This window comes from Bison bison, unplaced genomic scaffold (assembly GCF_000754665.1).
Source record: "Bison bison bison isolate TAMUID 2011002044 unplaced genomic scaffold, Bison_UMD1.0 scf7180017864460, whole genome shotgun sequence".
Classification (NCBI taxonomy): domain Eukaryota; kingdom Metazoa; phylum Chordata; class Mammalia; order Artiodactyla; family Bovidae; genus Bison; species Bison bison.
Window position 1 is genome coordinate 829,161 of NW_011495022.1, and position 13,515 is coordinate 842,675.

Genomic DNA, 13,515 nt, shown 5'->3' on the forward strand with positions numbered 1-13,515 from the left:
ATACCAAATTTCCTTTTTACAGCTTATATTTAGGTATTATATATTGTAATTTAAATAAAAAATAGTTTCTTTTACTTTAAAACATTTCCTTTAAAGGCAAGTTTAGTAAATTAAGTGTTATAAAATAAGCATGTACTGAATCTAACTAATAAATGTTATAAATTGCAATATATATGGACTGGAGAAGGAAATGGCAACCCACTCAGTACTCTTGCCTGGAAAATTCCATGAATGGAGGAGCCTGGTAGGCCACAGTCCATGGGGTCGCAAAGAGTCAGACATGACTAAGCGACTTCTCTTCCTTTCTTTTTATAGTTCCTTTTGGAGAAGGAAATGGCAACCCATTCATACTCTTGCCTGGAAAATTCCATGAATGGAGGAGCCTGGTGGGCTACAGTCTATGGGGTTGCAAAGAGTCGGACACGACCAAGCTACTAATATACACATATATGGACATAAGAACAATGTTATCCTTACACATCCTTGTATTATTTTATTATGTTATTAAAAGGAATTTGTAAATGAGTATAACATATATGGAGAATAAGATATGGTTTAGGTATAATTTCTATATCCACGTGTTCATATATTTTATTGTTCTTTTGGGTCATTTTGTGAAAATTATTTCAGAAATAAAGGAACACTAAGTATTTTTTGTGTTCTTATAACCTCTTGTTGTAATTGTTGACTGAATTTTCATCTTTATTAAAATCAATTCTTTTTAGCTTGGCATATCAGAGGATGAGCTGGGAAGCCCTGAAGAAGTCTATCAATGGCCTGATCAACAAAGTCAACATTTCCAATATCGGTATTATTATTCAAGAACTTCTTCAAGAAAATATAGTCAGAGGAAGGTAAGCATTGGCTGTTTTATTTGTAGTATTTCATAGCGCTTTTTCAATGGAAAGTAATATCTACATGAAAAGTAATCATTCATTTATTATGCTACTTCATTTCAAAGAAAATTTCAAGGAGTATTTAAAATGCAGTTGTTATAAATATGTAAGCTACTAACAAATAACTTAAACTCAACTATTAGAGCTTGTGTGGGGTTTTTACTGTTTGAGAAGCTTTGATGTCATATAATAATTTTGGCACAGTTATTTATTGACTGAATACTTCCAATAATTTAAACGCATGAATAAAAATAAATATTTAATTTCTTTATATATACACAAAGTGCTCCTCACACCAGTTTAATTTTTAATGAAAGCAAAGTGGGAATGTGAAAGAAATGAGAAAGATAAGTAATAAATTTTAGAAAAGCAGAAGGGAATAACAACCATTTTCTGTGTGGTTTCTAAGTAGTTGTGATATTTTAACTCATCAGGAAATAGAAATATTCTATGTTCTATTTATTTTAAAATCTGAGGACTATTTTCCCATATGACCCAGATCATCAGTGCAAAACTTTGGGATATATATATATATAAAGTAAGGTGTAGCACGTGGTGGGGGTCAGTAAAGTGACCGGGAGGCAGCCACGGGAAAGCACTCTCATTTTATTCAGAAAGCAGCAGACTCAAAAGTTACAAGAGTAATTTAAGATGTTACTGTTTATAAACTGAGTTATCTTTTTTCAGTTTCTACTCTAGTGATTCAGATGTCATACCTAAACCTGATAATGAGGTTTAGGTATGACAGATGATAGTTTTTCTGCCTTTTGACAATCAAATATTGTTTGTTATTACATTGCTAAAAATAACTCTTCAGTTAGCCCGTTTTGTATCTCTCTTCTTATCAAATGTATACATTGATAGAAACATGTGCATTTCAAAATGAGTTAGAAGGTAGGACCTTTTATATTCCTGTCCTTGTTTTAGCATTATTTCTTCAGTGCTTACTTATGTCTTTATCTCTCAGGAATATTGTTTTCACTTTTATTTTCATGAACAGTAGACTTAAGCCTGTCTTTTAGATGGAAACCACCCCAATTTGTCTTTCATCACAGAATTAATTTATATGAATTTCATATAAAATTTCATAGTGGAAATTTTACTTTAAGTCAAAGTTCAGTACTTTTGAAGCAGGTCTTTTCTCCCTTCACTTTTGATAATGTTAAGTGAATTAATATAAGAAGTTAAGAACTTAAATTCATGAATAGATGTAATGAACAGTAACTGGAAAAGAAGATTTATATTTAGAGAGAAAAAATTTTGAAAAAAGTTATATTAAATCTATTTTATATAAGTACAGATTGAAATTTTATTTCCTCAAAATCAGTTTTAATTTATTAGTAAGACAGTTTCTTCCTCTAGATAAAGGTAGTGAAATTTTAGTTCTGACTTAGCTCTTATGATGATTTACAGAGAAGTAATATAGCTGGAATCAAGATTGCTGGGAGAAATATCAATAACCTCAGAAATGCAGATGACACCACACTTATGGCAGAAAGTGAAGAGGAACTAAAAAGCCTCTTGATGAAAGTGAAAGAGGAGAGTGAAAAAGTTGGCTTAAATCTCAACATTCAGAAAACTAAGATCATGGCATCTGGCCCTATCACTTCATGGGAAATAGATCGGGAAACAGTGTCAGACTTTATTTTTTGGGGTTCCAAAATCACTGCAGATGGTGATTGCAGCCATGAAATTAAAAGACGAAGGAAAGTTATGACCGACCTAGATAGCATATTCAAAAGCAGAGACATTACTTTCGCAACAAAGGTCCGTCTAGTCAAGGCTATAGTTTTTCCAGTGGTCATGTATGGTATGTGAGAGTTGGACTGTGAAGAAAGCTGAGCGTGGAAGAATTGATGCTTTTGAACTATGGTGCTGGAGAAAACTCTTGAGAGTCCCTTGGACTGCAAGGAGATCCAACCAGTCCATCCTAAAGGAGATAAGTCCTGGGTGTTCTTTGCAAGGACTGATGCTGAGGCTGAAATTCCAATACTTTGGCCACATCATGCGAAGAGTTGACTCATTGGAAAGGACCCTGATGCTGGGAGGGATTGGGGGCAGGAGGAGAAGGGGACAATAGAGGATGAGATGGCTGGATGGCATCACTGACTTGACACACATGAGTTTGGATGAACTCCGGGAGTTGGTGACAGACAGGGAGGCCTCGCGTGCTGCGATTCATGGGGTCGCAAAGAGTTGGACACGACTAAACAACTGAACTGAACTGAATATAGCTGGATTTTAGGTGAATTTTTTTCCTTCTAATGAAATCAGTGAGTATTGTTGACTCCTTTTCTTTTCTCTTTTAACCAGAGGCCTGCTATCCAGATCTGTTTTGCAAGCACAGAGTGCTTCTCCAATCTTCACCCATGTTTATGCAGCATTAGTGGCAATTATCAACTCGAAATTTCCACAAATTGGAGAGTTAATCCTCAAAAGATTAATTCTTAATTTTCGAAAAGGCTATCGGAGAAATGATAAGGTATATGTAATCGACTTGTAGGTAGACTGCTACAGATAACAGACTAATAAACCGTATCAACCATAGTAATTAAGAATCAACCTTAGTAAGCGATGTTGATTTCTGTTGTTCCAGAAATGTCATGTTTTCACATATACTAATTTTTATTTTATAACACATTAAAATTACCTTGCATGTTACATATTTTAAGTAGAGTGTGTAAGTAAACTGTAGACTTTATAGATAAATGAAAATTTTAGTTTATAGATTAACTGTCTCTAATTTCCCTTTCCAGCCACTTTGTCTGACAGCTTCAAAATTTGTGGCACATCTTATTAATCAAAATGTGGTAAGTAATTATTTTCAAAATTTGGTGCCATTCAGTGCCATTAGACCACAGGCTTGATGCCACTTCAGTGAGAACTTTGTTTTGACTTACAGTCCTTCAGAAAAGTATCTTGAATGATATTTTAATTTTAGAACTATAATAAATGCATTTTTTAATGTAAAGAGGAACCCAGGACAAGTGTTAGTAAATTAATCAAACTCTTAATACTCTACGTGGTTACTTAACTGCGTATTTTTCCTTCAAAGACTATAATGTGTTTTTATTTTAAAAGGTACTATTTCTTCTCTTTTCCCTGTACCTAGTGTTCAAGAAAGCCTAACAGCTGATATTCTTTAAAAAATGCTGTTCCCCACAACTGCATATATATATGTATATTCATATGTATAACTACATGGTATATGTAAATACTCATATATTCTTAGGATCATTTTATAAAATATTGTGTACTAAATACTTTTAATCTGTTTTAAATGCAAAAATTTATCATTTTATTATTTAGTTTTTGTGTTTATTTTTTTATTTATCCACTGAGTTTTGATTTGTTATCTTAAGTTAGGTTATGTGTCAGTCGCTCACTACTGTCTGACTCTTTGCAATCCCATGGATTGTAGCCCCCCAGGCTCCTCTGTCCCTGGGATTCTCCAGGCAAGAATGTTGGAGTGGGTTGACATTCCATTCTCCAGGGGGAAGTAAAAGTCACTCATCGTGTCTGACTCTTTGTGATCCTGTGGACTGTACAGTCCATGGAATTCTCCAGGCCAGAATACTGGAGTGGGTAGCCTTTCTCTTCTCCAGGGGATCTTCACAACCCAGGGATTGAACCCAGGTCTCCTGCATTGCAGGTGGATTCTTTACCAGCTGAGCCACATTTTAAAAATGAAAACAGTAAAATTGCTCTTGTCCATACTCACAGTTTTCCTTCAGATATGTATTATTTTTAAAAATTATATCTATAAATAAGAGGAAGAATTTTGAAGACAGACTTAATCTTATTTCTCTAACATTTAATAATATTTTAATTCTTTGCTACATGAAATTCTGGTACTCACTTTAAGAAACCTTTTAGATTTTAACCTAGTCATATTACAATGATAATTTTCTACTTAAGATCACAGAAACATAATTTTACATGTCTGTAAACCTAATTTCACAGACTATAACAGCACAGATATGTTTCACTTTTTGAATATATATTATACTTGGAGATATTTTTGGCATTCACATAAACCAGTTAAAATGATAAGTATTTTGCATCTTCCAAACTGCGGTACAGGGCAGTATTTTCTTGTCCCTAATGTAAGACTGTTCAATCTTGCCTGTCTTCCCAAAATAAATTCAATGTTTATTTTTGATATTGTGCTAGATATGAAGAGGATATTTTCCTAAGTTGTCTCTCCATCTCAAGTAAGAGTCTAGTTTTTAAAAGGCATATGTATGGTCTTTTAAACACGCTTCCTAAGTCCATTTTCTTTTACAGCAAAGCTTCTCGATATACTTTTATTCCCTCTCTATTTGGTGGTGTTTATAAAATTCTAAACTTTGACCATGGCCAGTGTAGAGTTTGATTTAAATAAAAATAGAAGTATTCAAAACTGTCATTGTATGCTATAAACTATAGAAAGAAATTTTCTGAGAAAACTGGTATTCATGTAATTTAAGAACTGTTTGCTAACAGAATTGCTGAGAGAGTGAATTGCAAAATGTATATAGAGTTGTGATCATGGAGAAGGATATTGTAAAAAGAATCATGTTACTTTTCTTCATATAGTAGTTATGAAAATATCTCAGATTAAAAATTAATAAATGACTTTAACTTCTATTTTGAGGTTAATTATGACATTTCTTAAAGATAATGTATCTTTCTATTATAGAGAGTATAAGAGGAATATTTCTGCTAGAGATAAATCATCTAGTTCTATCCAGTAGAACTAGATGTAGTAATCCAGTATCCAATGTAGTAAATTAAGATTTTTGGAAAAATCATCAGGAAATTGTTTGCAGATGCATAACGGAAATGAAAGAAAAATTGTATCCCATATTTGGAGTATTTTTATGTACATTATGAAACTTTGCTCATCATATGTACAATACCATCACTGTAAAAACTAGACTTACTAATTTTTAAAATTACCATCAGTAGTAGATTAATACAGGTGAAAGCATTTTGTATGTCTTCTTTCTATTCAAGGCTCATGAAGTTTTATGCTTAGAAATGCTCACTTTGCTTCTGGAAAGACCAACAGATGACAGTGTTGAAGTAGCTATTGGTTTTCTTAAGGAATGTGGTCTCAAATTAACACAAGTGTCACCAAGAGGGATCAATGGTAAATATATATCCTTGGTTTGAGATTGAGCTTTAGTTTGAGTATTATTATATGTAGTGCTTTGTGTTTATTTTTATTTTCTTTGTGTTTAACTTTAGCTATATTTGAACGGCTTCGAAACATTCTCCATGAGTCTGAAATTGACAAAAGGGTTCAATATATGATTGAAGTGATGTTTGCTGTAAGGAAGGATGGATTCAAGGACCACCCTGTTATCCTAGAAGGACTTGATTTAGTGGAAGAAGATGATCAGTTCACCCATATGCTTCCTCTGGAAGACGACTATAATCCAGAAGATGTTCTTAGTAAGTCAGGGGTGGGCATTGGGAAGTGGCATACAAACAAATGTCAGTATCGAAAATAAACACTAACTTAACTTGTGTTTATTTATTTTTGAGATGTTTTCAAGATGGATCCTAATTTTATGGAGAATGAAGAGAAGTACAGAGCTATTAAGAAGGGTATGTAGAACTTTAAAAAATAATTTCCTTTTAAAAGAAGAAGTTTACTTAATTGTGTGATACTGATAGAATGGTATAGATCACTCTGACCCCTGCCTACTGGAATCTTTGCTCTGTGAAGCCATTCTCTTTTCACCGTTTGCTCGTGCGTTATTTTTCTTTCTAGTGCTTATCCATGGTGGTGTTGTTGCTGTTGTTTAGTCTCTAAGTCATGTCAGAATCTTTTGCAACCCTAGGACTGTAGCCCACCAGGGAAGTCCTACCCATGGTATTACTTTTAATTTATTTAACTCATTTTCCTTCTCCTCTTTCTCTATTTAATTATGTAACTCTTCAGCTTCATCCCTCTTAAGAAATATCCATGTATTACAATGGCCGTTATTTAACCTCACTTCCAGTTAAGAGTTGCTGCTTAAATTGCCACCAATTTAGTATTTGATTAAGTGCTATACTGTGTTATAAAGTTCTATACTTCATTATTTCTTGAGGGCAGATTTATATCTTTCTGATAAAATCAATCACAGTAGCTTAATATACTTCATGGATAAATTGATTATTATCATTTGAACATCATTAGTATACCATAAGCACTGTTTGTTTAGATAATGGTTTGTATTTTGTTTCTGCCATTACTAGCTAAGTCACCTAGAGTAAGTTACTTTTTTGATACAGGAGTAAATGTTTGTGTAAAGATAAATAAAATACAGTACTTTGTCTTACCACAGAGCATGTATTTAGACACTGTACTGTTTTTTTGTAATGTGTGTCATTATTTTTCTACTAAAGCTAATATTCAGAGCTACTTACATCATTCTAATATATAATTATTTATATTATTTTACATATTATAATTCTGTAATAATCTTATAAGTTTATTTTCCTTGAGTTGTGATTTTACCTAACAAATACTTACAGCTCTGAAAGCTCCTCGGAAGAGAGAGCAGAGATGTAGAACTCTGTCGTTGCTGCATTCTGTGCTTTAATCATTCTTAGAAGGAGAATGTTGAAGGGGAAGTAAAAGTGTAAGAAGCTTCCCATTTTATACATTATCCTAAAATCTGGTACAATAGGGACATGCCAGATTCCTTTTTCTCTAATAAATTTAGTTTCCAAACATAGAGAAACCCCTTCAATCTATTTTGTTCTTTTCGTATGAATTTCTTTTTCTATAGTCTCCCTGCTATGCAAGCATGCTAAGTCGCTTCAGTTGTGTCCGACTCTGTGCAGCAGCCCACCAGGCTCCCCCGTCCACAGGATTCTCCAGGCAAGAATACTGGAGTGGGTTGCCATTTCCTTCTCCATAGTCTCCCTAAACGATACCAATAATTTTGTAGAATTCTTATTATACCTGGTATAGAGGTTTGTTTTTTTTTTTTCTTCCTTTTTTTATACTTGGGAATTCCCCATCCATTTCTTTATTAGGTTCTTGGCAGTTGGCCAAGAAAGTAGTATTTTTCTTTCCTATAGCATTCCTTAAACTCTGTGGTCTCAAGATCCCTTTATACTCTTAAAAATTATTGAGAATTCCAAAGAGCTTTTGTTTATGTGGGCTATATCTATTGACATTTACTTACTAGAAATTTAAAGGGAGACTATAAAAAATACTAGGTCATTTCAAAATAACAATAATAAACCTAGTACATATTTGCAAAAGTTACATGTTTTTATAAAAATAATTATGAACAAAGAAATTTAAGAAAAAGAATGGTATGTTTTAAATATTTTGTGCAATTTAGTGTCTGGCTTAATGGGAAAATTGAATTCTCATATTGCTTCTGATTTTACTCTGTTGCAGTAGGTTGTTTTGATTGAAACATATGAAGGAAATTTAACCTCACCATAGACATGTAGTTGGCAAGGGAAGAGTATAGCCTTTTCAGAATTATAATTGTGTATATTTCTGTTTAACACTATTCCAATTAAATATTTAATAGCTAGTAGTTTCTAATGATTTAATTGCACTGTGAAACCTGAAATTACATCCATTAATGTTCCTATTTTGTTAACATTAAAATCTGTTGGTCTGTCACTTTGAATGGATCTTTTACCCAAGCATGATTTTGTAACATGTCTCCTCAGTCATTTGGAAAATACTGATGCACTAAGTTATTCACAGCTTCCAAGTATTAACGGGTTAACATTATCCAAATTAAATTGACACATTAATATATTCTCAAAAAATCACATTTATTCATATTACCACCTGTCTTTATCAGAAAAATCTTAATGTTTTGGGAAGCTGTCAAGCTCATAGGAATAGATACGTGTTTTCCAGAATTCTGATATTCTCTTGAAGACTCATTTGATGATTGTGGCAAATATCTGAAAATAACTCTTGGTTGTTTTCCTTGAAATAACAGTATTACTTTGTTTATATTTTAGAAAATATCTGGTAAATACCTAATAACTCTAGTTTGTTTGCCATTTTTTAAAGTAAAAATGAAAAATATAAGTAATTCATCTTGCACCTCTGTCACGAGTGTTTTTCCTTGAGATAACCATCACCATTGTGCATTTGTCTTTTAACAGAAGTGCTATATATAAACTTCGTATTTTCTTGCTCAAACTACTATAAATGCCAATACTCAAGAGCTAAGACTTAACGAAATTAATAATTTTATATTTTTTCTTCAAGGGCGTTCTTAAATGAAACTTTTTTCCTACTACATTAGTGTGGCAGTAAAAAGTACAATGAGTGCTTGTGCAGCTTGATACCTTGATTGTGCTCAGGATGCAGCAGGTTTTAACTCCTGTTGCCTTTGCGTCTTTATTTCAGATGTCAGCACAGTGAAAAGGCAGATAATATTTCGGTGTTACTATGAAAATAGTTTGACCTACAGACGGCTCAGACGGTAAAGCGTCTGCCTGCAATGCCGGAGACCCGGGTTCGATTCCTGGGTCGGGAAGATCCCCTGGAGAAGGAAATGGCAATCCATTCCAGCACTCTTGCCTGGAAAATCCCATGGATGGAGGACCCTCATAGGCTACAGTCCATGGGGTCGCAAAGAGTCGGACACGACTGAGCAACTTCACTTTCACTTTCACAGACCACCTGGCAGGTCTCAGTGGTTTCCTCCAGGATTCACAGACCATACTTGGAAACCACTGCTTTATTTAGTTAATAAAATCCAGTTGTCATTGCCTAAATGATTTTAGTAAGTAGATTCTAAAGTGAAGGGATAAGAGAGGATGATGTAAACAGCTAGACAATCCATTTGACCTTCATTCTTTCATAAAGTGTTCTTCTAGAGTCGGCATTAAAAATGACCGAGGCAGGAAGTGGGCACAGCTTTAGTAATTAGCACCTTAGAGTGACCTAGGTGTACTTGTGTTTTAGGTCTTACAGCATTTGGGAAAACAGCAGGAATGCCGGTCTTCCTCCTGTTGAATACTAAATAGTTTCCCCTTTTAAAGGTCTGTCTGAACCACATTATATAATAATAAACTAGACACTGCAGATCATTTCTTGCAGTCACATTGGTTAGAAATATTCTTGAAGAGATTTGTATGTCAGCTAAGGGCTGAATGACAACTCTCCACTTTTGTAAAATGACTTGTTTCTCTAGTATGTGGATTTATGCTAACTTTACGTGTGACTCCTGATTTATACTATTTAGTTAAATATAAGGAAATTAGAATTTTCCTAAAAATTAGTTGGCCCAAAACTGTATTAAAATCTGTCTGATTATAATAAAAATGCAAAGAGGGATTGTTGGCCAGGTTTGTAAAATCTTTTGTCAGACTTACGGAACACATACCATTGGGCAAAATATGATTCTAGTTTTTGTCATTTATTACTGTTAACATGATGATAGACCTCATGTAGTCTTTTACATCACAGTTTTGAATAGTTCTGAATGTGAGTTGTATTTTCAGAAATGACAGTCCAATGAAGTGCTTATCTTTCCGGTTTTTTTAAAAGGTCTTTAGACTTCCATTTCTATTGCACATATGAAAATTCTATCAATTAATTATAATGTTCTACTTAATAGGTATACATTTTAATAAAAGTCTCACTACTATTTAAATTTCATTCACTACCTAAATATGTTAGTCACTCAGTCGTGTCCGGCTCTTTATGACCCTGTGGACTGTAGCCCTCCAGGCTCCTCTGTCCATGAGATTCTCCAGGCAAGAATACTAGAGTGGGTTGCCATTACCTTCTTTAGGGAATCTTCCCGACCCAGGGATTGAACCTAGGTCTCTCTCATTGCAGGCAGATTCTTTACCATCTTAGCCATCAGGGAGTGAATACTAAATTATGCTTTTTTTTTCCTTCTGTCTTTTTTGTCTTTCAGAAAACTTTCTTAGGCTATATTCTTGTTTTCTATTGCTCATCTTAGGTTTTTATAATAGACTTATCTTCTTGGTGATGAACTAGTAATATTTTGACTACATTCTCCATTATGCTAATTTCTCTTCCTAATTTATCATTCCAGTGCTCCTCCTGCTCTTTTGGAAAACCTTCATCTACTTTTTCTTTGTTCTTCTCATCCCTTGCTTATTTCATGGCTGCTTTCTATCTGGCAGAAGAATTATACTTATGGTTTTCTCTAGTCTAATTAGTTATAATGCCCTCTGAATACCTAGGTAGTAACATGAGACCTGTGTGATCATCTTTGTTGGCTGACAAACTCTTACACCACTGTGGGTTGTAGTGAACTGAGAATTATCTCCCCAGAATGCGGTACATTTATATCCCTTGCTCATTCATGTTTTCCTAAACTTAACTTTGTTCTTTTAGAAATTCTTGATGAAGGAGATAGTGACTCAAACACAGACCAAGATGCTGGAAGTAGTGAAGAGGAGGAGGAAGAAGAGGAGGAAGAGGGAGAAGAAGATGAAGAAGGTAAAAGTGTAGCTGCAAATAAAATTGTAAAATATACTCCCAGAATAATCTAATGTGATCCTCTAAACAGTGATTCTTAATCTGTGGAGTATTGGGAGAGATGCTACTGTTACTAGTGGGTGAAAGCAAGGACTCATAAACATCCTATGAGTCACAAGATTGCCCCTCACAGCAAAGTATTATCCAGCCCAAAATATCAGCATTGGCAAGGTTGAAAGAGCCTGCTTTAAAAGTATGAAACAAGGAAATTCATTTTTTAATACCAGCATAATTTAAATTTGATGTTTTATGACTTTGATTTTGAACTATGAAAAAGGTGCATTCATGTTGAGTACATGTGATTTATGTTACTATGGCGTGAATGTGACAGATGCGAGTGACTAGATATTTGCTCTTCATTTTGGAAAAATAGGTTGGGGAAGCCAAAAGCTATATTTGTACAGAAGCAGGCATGATGTCCTTCCTTTTCAGCTTTGATTATATTATTTCATAGGAAAATAAGCTCAGAACTTTACTTCGGTTAAGTCTCCATTAAAACACCAGAATATATATACACTGGTCACTATTTGCTTATGTTACATTTTTGATGTCCAGAGCCGTGTTAGGCATTACTGACAGAAAATATTAAAAGTATAACTCTCCCTTCTAGGGCATAATGTATTTTAGTTCTGTCTTAGAGTATAGTAGATCTTCTACAACATAATTTATAAAAATATGTTTAATTTTTTCCAGTGTCTTTTTCATTTAAAATGTCTCTTAACCAAGTTAACATTTAACTATAGAATTTGTCTTATGTGAAAATACAATTCAAATAAAAACTATTAAATGTTTATAAAGTTTTCATGCATTAGATAAGATAAAACTTTAACAAATATTCATATTTGTATTGGACCCATCCAACCTGTCATGATGATCTAATGTTCTCTGAACCTGAATTTCTGTCCATAATTTATAGTTCTTCCAAATCAAGATAATTGTTTATAAACATAGAAATAATGTTTTCCCTAACAACAGCTTAAGTGTGGCCTTTTATCATGTCTAAATGAGCAGGTAACCCAGAAACAAAAATAGTTTTCTTGGTTTGGCTCTGGACTTCTTTGAGCTGACAAAAAACTTATTAAAATACTCTGCTGCTGCTGCTAAGTCGCGTCAGTCGTGTCCGACTCTGTGCGACCCCATAGACAGCAGCCCACCAGGCTCCCCCGTCCCTGGGATTCTCCAGGCAAGAACACTGGAGTGGGTTGCCATTTCCTTCTCCAATGCATGAAAGGAAAAGTGAAAGTGAAGTCGCTCAGTCATGTCTGACTCTTAGCGACCCCATGGACTGCAGCCTACCAGGCTCCTCCGTCCATGGGATTTTCCAGGCGAGAGTACTGGAGTGGGGTGCCATTGCCTTCTCCAATTAAAATACTCTAAGATATGGCAAAAGACTAGAAATAGTTATGTTGAATTCTATAAATATCAATACTAACTTACACTATAGAAGAGAATATTATATTAAACTCATAAATTCTAAAAAGATTATGAAAACATTACTATAAAGGGATACACTTTCAGTTCTTCATTTATTTTTATAGTTTTATAATTTTGTTATGTTTAATTTCAGGACAAAAGGTGACTATTCATGACAAAACTGAAATTAATCTAGTCTCATTTCGTCGTACCATTTATCTCGCTATTCAATCAAGGTAAGATACAGTAGCTCAGTTGATTCTAATTTTTGACAGGGGATGGGCAAGAAGATGGGATTGTTAGAATCCGGTGACAGAAAACTGGATACTGTTGCAGGGATTCTCCAACTGCTTGCCTCTCCTCCACCATCCCAAGTCCCAGAGTGTAGATTCCTACTGTTTTTAGGAATCTACAGGAGCAATTTGTCTTTACTTTTAACTGTTTCCTAATTAAAATTTTTTTAAGTTATGTCATTTAGTATAATTAAATATTACCAACAATCTGAAAACATTTCTGTATTACAGAGTTCGCACAGTATTGTGTAGTGGAAGTTTAATGTTTTATTTTTTTCTAATTTGCTTTCTAACTCTGGCTCTAAGCAGAGAAACTCTTGTGATATTTGGACACTGATTTGTTGTGCAGATGGAAATGAATGTGAATGGAGGTAGGAAGTAGACTTAGGAAGGTTTTAAGGACTCTTTGAAGTAATATTAAGCAAGAACT

The 13,515-nt window shown here is 33.9% G+C and overlaps 1 protein-coding gene across 1 annotated transcript in view; it reads left to right on the plus strand.

The window, feature by feature from the left end:
* The window catches only part of CWC22 (CWC22 spliceosome-associated protein), a 62,459-nt gene that overhangs the window by 31,283 nt on the left and 17,661 nt on the right, over positions 1 to 13,515 (plus strand). Inside the window, exons 6-13 of the mRNA XM_010859743.1 lie at positions 726 to 854; positions 3,210 to 3,378; positions 3,653 to 3,706; positions 5,895 to 6,030; positions 6,129 to 6,335; positions 6,429 to 6,491; positions 11,236 to 11,340; positions 12,947 to 13,028. Coding sequence (XP_010858045.1) covers positions 726 to 854; positions 3,210 to 3,378; positions 3,653 to 3,706; positions 5,895 to 6,030; positions 6,129 to 6,335; positions 6,429 to 6,491; positions 11,236 to 11,340; positions 12,947 to 13,028 — 945 coding nt within the window. The remainder of the gene's footprint in view (positions 1 to 725; positions 855 to 3,209; positions 3,379 to 3,652; positions 3,707 to 5,894; positions 6,031 to 6,128; positions 6,336 to 6,428; positions 6,492 to 11,235; positions 11,341 to 12,946; positions 13,029 to 13,515) is intronic.